General features: G+C 37.7%; 1 protein-coding gene across 2 annotated transcripts; it reads right to left on the reverse strand.

The window, feature by feature from the left end:
- Positions 1–305: 305 nt before the first annotated feature.
- On the reverse strand, positions 306–10,740 carry LOC107773067 (peptidyl-tRNA hydrolase, mitochondrial). 2 transcript variants are annotated; one of them, XM_075241217.1, is made up of 11 exons: positions 10,543–10,684; positions 10,077–10,282; positions 9,567–9,683; positions 9,359–9,443; positions 9,141–9,208; positions 7,303–7,353; positions 7,135–7,208; positions 3,095–3,153; positions 2,932–3,008; positions 1,442–1,587; positions 306–931 (listed from the first exon to the last, which is right to left on the reverse strand). In XM_075241217.1, the coding sequence occupies exons 3-10, from the start codon at positions 9,672–9,674 to the stop codon at positions 1,456–1,458; spliced, it is 654 nt and encodes a 217-aa protein (XP_075097318.1). In that variant the 5' UTR covers positions 9,675–9,683; positions 10,077–10,282; positions 10,543–10,684; the 3' UTR covers positions 306–931; positions 1,442–1,455. The 2 variants fall into 2 exon arrangements, with proteins under 2 accessions (XP_075097318.1, XP_075097317.1); XM_075241216.1 differs by lacking the exon at positions 10,077–10,282 and having other exon boundaries at positions 10,543–10,740.
- Between the last annotated feature and the right edge of the window lie 883 nt (positions 10,741–11,623).

The raw sequence follows: 11,623 nt of genomic DNA on the forward strand, positions 1-11,623 counted from the left end.
GTCCAAAGATTAGCTGAGTCCCATCCCATCCCAGATGACTACATGTTCGTTCACTTCTACAGGCATTGAGTTAACAGCATTTCGTGTTATTCCAAAACCAAAGTGTTTCTTTTGTGAGTGCTCCTTATCACTTGCATATTTCATTTAAGGGATTAATAACAAAATGTTTGCAAACAATGCAAAATACGACCTTAAAACTTAGGGGCACTGTTGCAAAGGTGATATCAATGTAGCAACGACGAACTTCCTGTCACGAGCCATCATTATTCCTACTTCAACTTGGTGCTATACGTGATTGCCTGATGTAACATAATCCAGCACAGGCAGAAAGAAAACTATATTTATTTTTTTACACACTATAAATAAGGTTTTTCAAATGCATTGTCTGAATCAAATCTTTAGCTTAACGTTGCCATTCAGGCCATAATCCTTTCGATAGTTGCAAGATTGCAGCTGAGACATCAGTAAAACAGATATAAAGGCAGACATCCTTCGTAATAAAGAGCCACTACAATTTGTTTGTTTTTTTTTTTTGTGGGGGGGTTGGGGGGTGGGGGCAGGAGTATGGTATTTGGTACAGGAAGAGAGCGCCTGCAATATGTAATTCACTCTATAACTGAAAACATCCAGAGCATATTCGAGAAGAAGGTGAAATGACAACAGTGGAGATCTCTGCATCCAGCAACGACTATGGACTAGGCTAACTATTAACTTCCAGCTTGAGCAAAATCAACTTCCATCTGATTCAAACCCAATACAGTTGCCTAAACAGTATATTTACAATAGAATATCAGCCAGAAGTTGCTTAGGTGATATGATCTGCCATGGATTTTGGTGTGTGATTACACCTGTCTTCCAGTTTGAAGTGGTAAAGAGGAAAGGCTGGCCACTCTTAAGTAAAGAGATGCATGGGTGGTTATTAAACACCAAGCTGCACACCATCCAAACACCCAGAAATTCATCCATTAAGTTTACTATTAACAGAGCATGTACATGAAAAATAAAGGTAGCAGAAAGAAAATCGCTGGTGTATAAAGTATGCTATTATGGATTTTATGGCTGGCGTCAGAATTGCATACACCAACTAGAGGTATGTAGTTCCAAATAACCCTTATTTCACTTTATCATGATCCATGGATATTGATCTTAAAGTACTGGGCAGCTAGGTTTAATTGTTTCTTTTGTACGAGTAATTTCCATGGAGCAAAAGTAACATGAAAGCTTAAACAACAAAGATAACTGCCAGTTTTTCTCAAGATATATCTGCAGGCATAAAATAATTCAAGAGTACCAACAGCATTTTTTGAAGTGCATTATTCTGTCGGGGGGTGGGGGATGATACTTATGTTGTCTAATAAGAATTATCATGGAAGAGAATAAGTTTTTAAGCAATCAACAGAAACTAAGAAGAAAGACACAGCAGCAACAAGATCTAAAAAACCTCGAAGCGTGATATCATGTTGGCAACGTCTGCAATCTTATATGCTTGTACTTCTGCTCGGTATTGAAGCATTTAGAACTTTCAGAGAAGCCTTTGGATAAGACTTGCTTCAACGCATGTATTCCTTCAACTAATGCAGCATCAATCTGCAAGTAAAAATGTATGATCTTTAACAATTAAAAGTGGTTTAAGAGCTACAAACAAATACCTTGGAATTCCTTAATTGATGTCAATTCTCAACAAGATTAGTTTTATCAAGTAAAGATCTCTCCAATCCCAATGTGGCTTTTTTTTTTCTTTTAAACCCCTCCCAAATTAGGAGGATCTATAGTGTTTCCACACTTCCCCTCCAACGTGACTCGAACCCAGGACCTAACGGTCGTAGGTGGAGGTGTTTTTACCAACTGAGCAAGCCTCACTTGTCTGAAGCTTCAATATCTGAAGCATGGGCACTTCTAAAATGATACAGTATTCTTGCTTGATGTTCCATCTGAGAGGATCATGCACTTGACTCTAGGGAACATGTCTATGATAAATTTTCTGGGTCCAAATGTTTTTCATTGGTTGAACTCTAAAAAACATGCCATCTGCATGTTTTTGACGTGTTTCAACATGTCTCATGAAATTTTCTTTTTGCAACATGAGTTGATAAGAGGAAGATGAAAGTTATCCAAACTGATAAAAGTTAATACAAATGGAAGAAGATTGAACAAAGTTGTGTTAGAACAACACAGCTTATACCTATCAGAACAGATTGTAATAGTGTAAGAGATACAAAAATTACTCTATTTAGAGCCATATATACAGAACATCTACTCTTAAACTCTAATTAAATCATATCTAGCAAAAACAGGGACACAATTTATAACATATTCGAATAACTATATGCCTATTTAGACCTCTGTGCTCAGCATATAAGCATCAAAATCTAATGGCTGCTGATCTATGGAACAAAGAAACAAAATTGTTAAATGAACAGAAATTTGAAAACAAAACAGCCACAATCTTGTTTTTAATCGACAGTTTCTCTGTTCCGTCAAGAAAAACAATTCCCACTGTTTCTAGTGAGATGTTTGCGTAAGCAAGTACTACAGAAATATATTTAAAAAGCTTGTGTCCTAAAAGATTAACCCCCCTTGGGAAGTAGACATTCATGGTGGAATTATTGGAAGGGGAGCCGGAAATAATACAAAGTTTGTTCAATAGATTCTCTAAGGTCTTTCCTGATAACCTCTATTATATCTTATCAACCTTAAGTTTATTTGACTAGCTTCAGGCGTATGCATTTCACGTATACACATCTGTTTGCATTCTAGTACACACTCATTCAACATAAAATAAGACAACCTCTACTGTACTAATGCACAATGAGCAATTCCTACAAAACTCAAAGGCTGTACAAGTTTTAGACCAATAAAGAAGTTCAATAACAAGAAAAGAAATATTAGGGAGTCGACTTCATGTAAGAAATGAATGAGTTATAAACTTACTCGTTCTCTCGCAGTTAAGTTAAACTTTTGAAGCATGAATGCTTTGGGATCCATTTGACCAGGAGGTCTTCCAATACCTAGCAAGAGAACTATGTTTAATCCTCCATACTGAAACTCAAAACGCCAAAAGAGAACATTCAAGTATTCCAGACTTTCCACAAACCTATTCTTAACCGAGGAAACTCTCGATTTGCACGAAAATGATAAATCACACTCTTCAACCTGAAAAAACAGAGAACTGGATCATATACAGTTTAACAGCAATTGAAACTGCATCTTACATGAAGAGACACAGAGCTCTTCTGGTATTAACTAGCAAAAACATGAAAAATCTGACACAGCAAACAGTGACACATTTTCAGAGGTCTATATTCTATTCACCAGTCAAAAGCAGGTCTGAGTACTATCCCGTGGAATTAGTCGAGGTACGCGCAAGCTGGCCCGGACACCATGGTTATCAAAAAAAAAACGGTATGGGTACATGTAATGGCCTTCCTAACAAAATATTATGCTTATATTCAGGTAAGAATTACTTGATATGCCTCAACAGGCATGCTGGATGATCAGGAAAATAATGGAAGCTAGAGCAGCATTGGAGCAGATGCAAGTTACTTTAACAGACAGCAAAAGCATAATCAGACAAATGTACTTGCAAATGTTAGGCAACTGTCCTCGAGTGGTGTGGAAGTGCATGGTTTTTAATAATGCTGCAAGGCCAAAGGCTAAGTTCACCTTATGGCTGCAGTAACAGGGGAAATTACTTGCATCTGACAGGCTAGCTAGATGGGGACTGAGTGTGGATCAATGCTGCATGCCTGCACATTATGTCAATCCCAATGTAATCTAGAGACCATTTATTTAATTTCTGTGATTTGATAAAGAGATTGTGGATGACAGTGATGCAATGGCTAAACACACAATTATTTGAAGCTGCTACCTAGGACTAGGAACAACACTTGGAATGGGCTATTAAGAACTCTAAAGGAAAATCACAAGCTGCTCAATTGTTTAGAATGGTGTATGCTGAGTGTGTGCATTCCATTTGGCTTGAGAGAAATCAGAGAGTGTTTGAGAAGAAGGCCAGGGACTGGAATTGCATAGCGAGAGAAGCTGCTATATGTGTAATGTGAGAGCTCCACATGGAATTAGGGCAATAGTGCAATAGCTGATGTTTAAGATTTAGCTGTATCTTTTTTTCTCTTTGCTGTTTTGCAGGAGAGGTATTTCTGGATAGCCAGTTGTGATGGCTGAGCTATGGCTTTGTAGTTCTTTCACTGGTGATTAATACAAGAAAGTTACCAAAAACATTACATGATATGTTTCATTTTAGGTATTTTGACATTGCTATCAATTTTCAATATAAGTTCATTACAATTCCAGTTGTGAACCTGTAACGACCCGGCCGGTCGTTTTGAGAGTTAGAGCCCCGATCCCCTAATAACTGTTTTCCCCACGTTTGTTTCCGCTATTGGGACTTGCCGGAATGATTGGTTATGGAATTCGGAGAGTTTTGGGACACTTAGTCCCTAGTTGTGAGTTTAAGCCTTAGAGTTTGGACCGTAGTCGGAACTGCGTGAAGATGGATCCGGAATGGAATTCCGTCGATTCCGTTAGCTCCGTTGAGTGATTTTGGGGTTAGGAGCGCGTCCGGAATGTGTTTTGGAAGTGTATAGTAGATTTAGGCTTGAATTGGCGAAAGTTAGTTTTTCGGCGATTTCGGCCGATAGTGGAAATTTTGATATCGAGCTCGGAATGGAATTCCGAAAGTGACTGTAGGTTCGTAGTGTCATTTGTGACATGTGTGTAAAATTTGAGGTCATTCGGACTAGATTTGATGTGGTTCGACGTCGTTTGTAGAATTTGAAAAATTCTAAATTCTTGGTCTTGAATCCGTGCTTAATTCATGATTTTTGGTGTTGTTCGATGTGGTTTGAAGGCTCGACTAAGTTCATATAGTGTTATAGGATTGGTTGGTAGGTTTGGTTGAGGTCCCAGGGGGCTCGGGTGTGTTTCGGATGCTTAACGAAATGAAATTGAACTTAGGAAAAAATCTTGTGCCTTTGTTGGTTCTGGTGTTTCGCACCTGCGGAAGGGAGGCTGCAAGTGCGCGAGCCGCAGGTGCGGAGAGAGTGCCATTATGCGGAACTGATGGGGCTGGTGATGGAGCGCAGGTGCGCAAGTTTGACCGCACCTGCGAGCCCGCAAGTGCAGAGCCTGGCTGCCTTAGTGAAATGCGCAGGTGCGAGGAATTACCCGCAGATGCGGCCCCAACCCGAATAAGTGACCTTCGCACCTGCGATGATGTTTTCCTCAGGTGCGTGACCGCAGATGCGGCCCCATAAGCGCAGGTGCGGAAATCGTTGGGTTGAAGAGGCAGATTCGAGAGTTCGTTCCTCATTTTTCACCAATTCGAATTTTAGCTCGGGAGAAGGCGATTTTTCAAGGGTTTTGAAGAGGAAATCAGTGGGTAACAATTCTTAACTCTAATTCGTGTATATTTCATTAATCCATTATTGTCTTCCTCGTCTAATTATGGAATTTGAGGGTAGAAGTTTTAAAATGGGGGAAAAGGTTCCCCAATTAAAAATCTGAGATTTGAATGGGAATTTGACGTCGAATTTAGATGATTTTTGTTCGAGTGAGCTCGTGAGTGAATGGGTGTTCATAATTTGTAATTTTTACCCGATTCCGAGACGTGGGCCCGGGGAGACTTTTTGGACGTTTTTCCGAATTTCACGCTTTATCTTCGAATTAATTAGTTACTTGTAGTTATATTTACATTATGCAATTAATTTGAATAGATTCGGGCCATTTGGAGTCGGATACTCGTGGCAAGAACGTGATATCGAGTTGATTTGAGCGGTTCGAGGTAAGTGACTTGCCTAACCTTGTGTTGGGGGCTATCCCCTTAGGATGTTTGATATTAATTGAGGTGTGGGCGCCGTGTACGTGAAGTGACGAGTACATACACGGGCTATTATTGCAAAAATCTCGTTTTTCCTTTCTAAATCATAAAATGTCTTTCCCTTATTAAATTGCACTAATTCCACTAATTCGTTTAATTGTTCAGCTTAACTAGAGAAGCATGCGTACGTGTTTTAACTGCCTATCTGACATTTTGTGCGCCATGCTTAGTTAAGTCCCTATTTTCCTTATTTGTGTTCTGTATAAACGGTATAACTCGATGCCTTACCTGCCATTTCATCTTGCGTTGCATATTTAAATTGGGACTAAGAACGTATTCCGGGAGATCTCCGTCCCGTCCCATCCGTCTTGCATATTTATTTTGGGACTACGGACGTATTCCGGGAGATCCCCCTGCACTGCATATTTACTTTGGGACTACGGACGTATTCCGGGAGATCCCCCTGCACTGCATATTTACTTTGGGACTACGGACATATTCCGGGAGATCCCCCTGTACTGCATATTCATTCGGAACTACGGGACGGTATTCCGGGAGATTTTCCCATTGTGTTTACCTTGTTCCGAGCCGAGGACTCCCTTAACTGTTAAATTTTCGAGAATTTCTTTAACTGTGTTACCGTAAACTTTACTTATATCTTTTTCTTGTTTAATTTATTATATTTACTCCGGTAGGGCCTTGACCTGACCTCGTCACTACTCGACCGAGGTTAGGCTTGGCACTTACTGGGTACCATTGTGGTGTACTCGTGCCCTTTCCTGCACATGTTTTCGTGTGCAGATCCAGGTGCGAGCTATCAGCCTCGAGGTTAGTGCGTGCTGCTGATTCTAGGAGACTTCAAGGTACTTCTGCTTGCGTCCGCAGATCCTCGGAGTCCCCTTCTACTCCCTCGCTTAGATATTTTCCTTATTATCTTCAGACTTTTGTATAAAGCTACATAGAGTATAGCAGCTTGTGACTTAGTGATATTCCGGGTTTTGGAAAATTATTTTGTATATGCCGAGTAGTACTACTTTTGGTTATTCACAATATGTTGTTTATCTTTAAAATGTTGTGTTTTCTTTACATTTTTCATAATATTAGGCTTACCTAGTCGTAAAGGCTAGGTGCCGTCACGACACCTTACGGAGGGTTAATTTGGGTCGTGACAGAACCTATATAGACAATTGGTTGGACTGTCGGATTGAAAATGAACAGATAGATGGTTTCATGGCATTGAATTAAAAAAATTTTCCTTTTTTTAAGTAGATTTAGATGGAGAAGGATTCAGTTCATACCCATTATGGCTGTGATGACCTCCCTTGGGATGAAGACGAAGAACTCCACATGGTAAATCCATGTCATCATGAAACTGGAGAAAAAGACAATTGTTGAAAAGCATTAAAAAAGCATAATATATCTGTCCAGTTAAATTTTAAAAAATATGAACATCTAGTATTTTATACCACAACCACACGATTAAGAGGAAGCTTGTAATATGCTGCAAGTGAGCCAGTCTGGGAAAAAGGGAAAAAAGAGATGAATCAGAGTTATTGATCACCTTAGAATAGTTCAGGCAGTTCAATTTTTCAAAATCACTACGCATCAATGGAAAAGCAAGATAAACCATCACTCGTTAAAAACATCTGAGACATCAAAGTCCAACAAGTAGAAATTTACTGAATACTCATAGAACTTTTTATCTTTTATTTCACAAGCAAACTGGAGTCTGAATGATATATGCTACAACAACATACCCAGATCCCACAAGTGGGTCTGAGGAGGGTAGTGTGTACGCAAACCTTTGACCTACCTTGTGAATGATATAAGCTGAGCAAAGAAATGCGCTATTTTTCATTCTTGTCACATGACTAGTTTCAAAGGCAGTTTATCATCCATCACTGGAACACAGAAGAGTTTTCATATAAGAGTTCACTTATTTAAGAAGAGACTCATGAATTTAACTTGTCTGATGAGAGTCTAGTTCATATAAGCCTGCCCTGCAAACTAGGGGAAGCAACCGCTGGGCCATGCCGGCATTCCCTTAATCTGATTCTAGGAGGACTGAACCTCGATAAAACAATGCGACCAGGCTTGTACTGGCATTTAAATGGTGAAGAGGCAAGTCATGACAAACACAGTCAAAATGTCATACAAAGGTGACAAATATTGCCATTCAAAATAGGCTCCCCTAGACCATAAGAAAAGCTAATCCAGCGAGTTCAAAGGTGCTTGAATATATCATTTTTCCACTTGAATTGCATTTTCACATATGAATTAGAATTACACTACTTTCTGGCAGCACAAGACTACGCTCTGGGTTGCTTTAGTTCATGGAACAAATATGCACTGCAATTCACTATCTAACCACAGAGACAAATTGCTTGGGTAAACTTCTTTTAGCTTATATCAGTAATAAAATTGCACGAACCTCAGATAAAAATATAGTCTTTTCTCAATTTCTCAGAGATTGTTACCAAAAATTAGCAATTCAAAGATCAATTGAATAACATTTTTATCAGTTAGTAGTGTCTCTTTTGGTAAGAGTTTTGATAACAAATCATGAGACAAAGGGTACTAATTTGGCTTGCTCCATTCACTGTTTCTTGTTCACTTTTAACAACAATCCTACGAGTTTGCAATGTCACTACAGAACTTGCATTCCATGGTAACTACTGGGTGGTCAGAAGCGAACTATAACTAGTAACAACAAACTTTAACATGTTCTTACCGTTCCTGAGCTAATGGAGGAAATTAGTCCAAAATTATTCATGGTCACCAAGACAAATATGAGCAAAGACTTGAAAGTATCAGGAGTAGCATCTCATTTCTCACAGTCAAATAGTTGGCACAAGACTTCTAATAGTAAAAACTAATTCTAGTGACTACAGCTTAACCACCCACCATTAACCATTCCACCCACAAAACAATCAGAATAGTCAATACAATCACCAATTCAAAGAGAGGAGATAACTATAAACAAATAATAAACAAGATCAGCAATCCTAACAGGCAAAATGAAAAATTTACGAAAGCATCCGGGTAGGCTGCCTACATCACACCCTCTTTGGGTGCGGCCCTTCTCCGGACCCTGCATAAACGTGGGATGCTTCGTACTCCAGGCTGCCCTTTTGACCCCGCTTTCACTATACAACCGGACACAGTCATTTAAATTGCTAGTTTTCATTCCGATAGACAGACACATCCTTCTTTGAGATAGAACCCAAGCAGAATCCATCATAAGCAGAAAGAAAAAAAAAAAAAAAACTTTTACAATATAAGTTAGAAGTATTTAATTGCTTACAGATTCACCGCTCAAATTCATATAAGTTAGTGGCTTAGCAAGGAGAACCGGAACGCCATTGACAAAACCTGAGAATTGGTAATATTAACCAAATGATAGATAAGAGTATAAACAAGATAAACACTTCATAAAAGAACAGTATAAACAAGATTAAGAAGTGAACATGATGATGTACTGTAACACTTAAGAGGCACAAATACAAGTTTAGCCAAAGAGACCTTTTCCAAACATAGCTTTACAATGTACTGTCTCCATCTGAATCCCTTGTGACTCTGCAAATGCATCAAGCATTTCAAATCCAACCTGTAGTAAAAAGATAAGATATAATCCTAATAAAGAACACTTGAGTGAGATGGAACTCATAATAGATGGAGTGTTATGCAATCTTTCTGAGAAAATAATTTAATTCCAGAAATAGAAGTATACATTGTGTCTTGTTCCCTTGTATTTTTCCCCAGGATTGCCTAACCCAACAAAGAGCCATGGCCGAGGAGAACAAGTGCAGAAGTTGCGCCTATAAATTCTGCTAAGCATTTCAGTTATCTGCAATAAGCATCAACACGATTTGATAAAGTATTCATACATATAAAAAAAAAAACGAACAATCTGTGACTGACTAGAGAAATTACATAAAGTCGCTTCATTGTAAACAATATATAATATCTACTTGCTAAAATGGGAGGAATAATGGCTTTTATATCAGCAGAACTCGAATTAAAACCAATTAAACATATTTATTTGCTACAGAAAAGTATTATCAGATAAAAAATTAGTTGAAGAAAGCTAAAAAAGAACAACAAAAAAACTAATGAACAAAAAAAAAACAGGTACCCAATGGAATTAGTCGAGGTGCAAGCTGGCCCGAGCACCGCGGTTATCAAAAAAAACTAATGAACAAAGGCCTAAACTGAAATTATAAAAAGATCAAACAGAGACCTATGTTCATTTTGTCCTGAAAGGGCTTGGTCCATGATAAATCAGCCATCCTTTTGGGCTTCCTTTGCAGCACCAACTTCGTTTGGTTGAGTTAAACATACAAACCACTTCTAGTCAGGGTTCAAAGAAGCTCCAGAACAAATCATGAAAGAAACCGAAGGAGCAGAAGCTCTGGTTGCTTCCTCAAGATTTTTCTGGTAATGCGACTAGACAAAGAAATGACAATGAGTCCATAGTCCATAGAAACCTCATTTGCTCAGCATAATTAGATGTTTTTGAGCTGATAACTGAAAGACAGTTGTTGAATTATTCAACATGCGCAAGGGGAAGGACTCCAAATGGCAAGAGAAACTTATTAAATAATTCAAAAGCAATATAGCTTAGCAAAGTCAGACACCTGTGGGATTAAACTAAAGCGAAATGTAGAAGAGTTTAGTAACTCAAGAATATCAGAGGAAGAACAAACCTTTCGTAGTGAAATTCCAGCACAAAAGAGTGGAGTTGATTTCAGTTTAAGGGCTTTTTCCACGAAGCCTGGGTTTTGAGATAGATGTCGAATGTAGACAATCTTTGCAAAATAATCAGTCAAAATCATCTGGGCATTACATCTTCCTAAGTCGGAGGGTTTTCTGGCCGTGATTGTAAGTGGGCGTTTGGAAGTAACAATTGTAAAATTACCGAAAAGTGTTTCGACATAAATATAATTTTAGGTTATTTTTGAATTTTTGTGAGTGAATTTAATTGAAATTTTTGAAAAATAATTTTTTGTATTTTTAAAAATTTTAAAATTTATTTTCAAATAAAAATTAAAAATTTTATTGTCAAACATTAATTTCAGAAAAGAATAAAAAATAATCGAAAAAAGGTGGAAAAATGTTTATGGCCAAACGGGCCCTAAGTCGCTGTCATCAAGTAAATGCGAAACAGCGAAAGTCTGTTCTGTAACTGCAGTTACAAGTCGGAGCAAATGCGATTTAGCATGTGGAGTGAAAGCGCTCATAGGTCCCGTTTCGTGATTACGATTTCTAAATCGTATTTACGGATTCGATATGTAAAAAAGGGATATGTAAATCGCATTGGCAATTGCGATATATAACTCAGCAGTTTATAATTGCCATATATAACTCGCATTTGCTGAATACGATATGTCACATTTACTAACTATAATACAAATGCTATTTAATCGACTTACTATATGCGATTTACGTTTCTAGTCTTAGTATACCCTATCTTAATCTTAATGAGTAGATTTTTATACAAGAAAAATAGATAAAAATTATATTTAAGTTATAAACTTAAAATAGGGAAAGCCATAATTGCTTTCATTTTAGTTGAGACTTTTTTAAAAACTAGTATCTATGAACGTGCGTTACACGTTAATAATTACACGTGATAATTTAAACATTTATTTATATGAAGGAACAATAAAATTTAATTAATGGGAGAAATTTTATGTATAATAATACAACAATCATCTAAATGCCGAAAAATATTATTACATTAACATAATACATGAATTTAGAATAAAAGGATATCATTAAACCTTG

This window comes from Nicotiana tabacum, chromosome 20 (assembly GCF_000715075.1).
Source record: "Nicotiana tabacum cultivar K326 chromosome 20, ASM71507v2, whole genome shotgun sequence".
Classification (NCBI taxonomy): Eukaryota; Viridiplantae; Streptophyta; class Magnoliopsida; order Solanales; family Solanaceae; genus Nicotiana; species Nicotiana tabacum.

Excerpts from the sequence above, each read along its gene's own strand:
- LOC107773067 (XM_075241216.1), bottom strand. The coding sequence starts at position 10,671 with ATGATTTTGACTGATTATTTTGCAAAGATTGTCTACATTCGACATCTA. Across the intron at positions 9,684-10,542 it reads CTGGAATTTCACTACGAAAG|ATAACTGAAATGCTTAGCAG; the intron begins GTTTGTTCTTCC and ends TGCTTATTGCAG. Across the intron at positions 7,209-7,302 it reads CTCTTAATCGTGTGGTTGTG|TTTCATGATGACATGGATTT; the intron begins GTATAAAATACT and ends CTTTTTCTCCAG.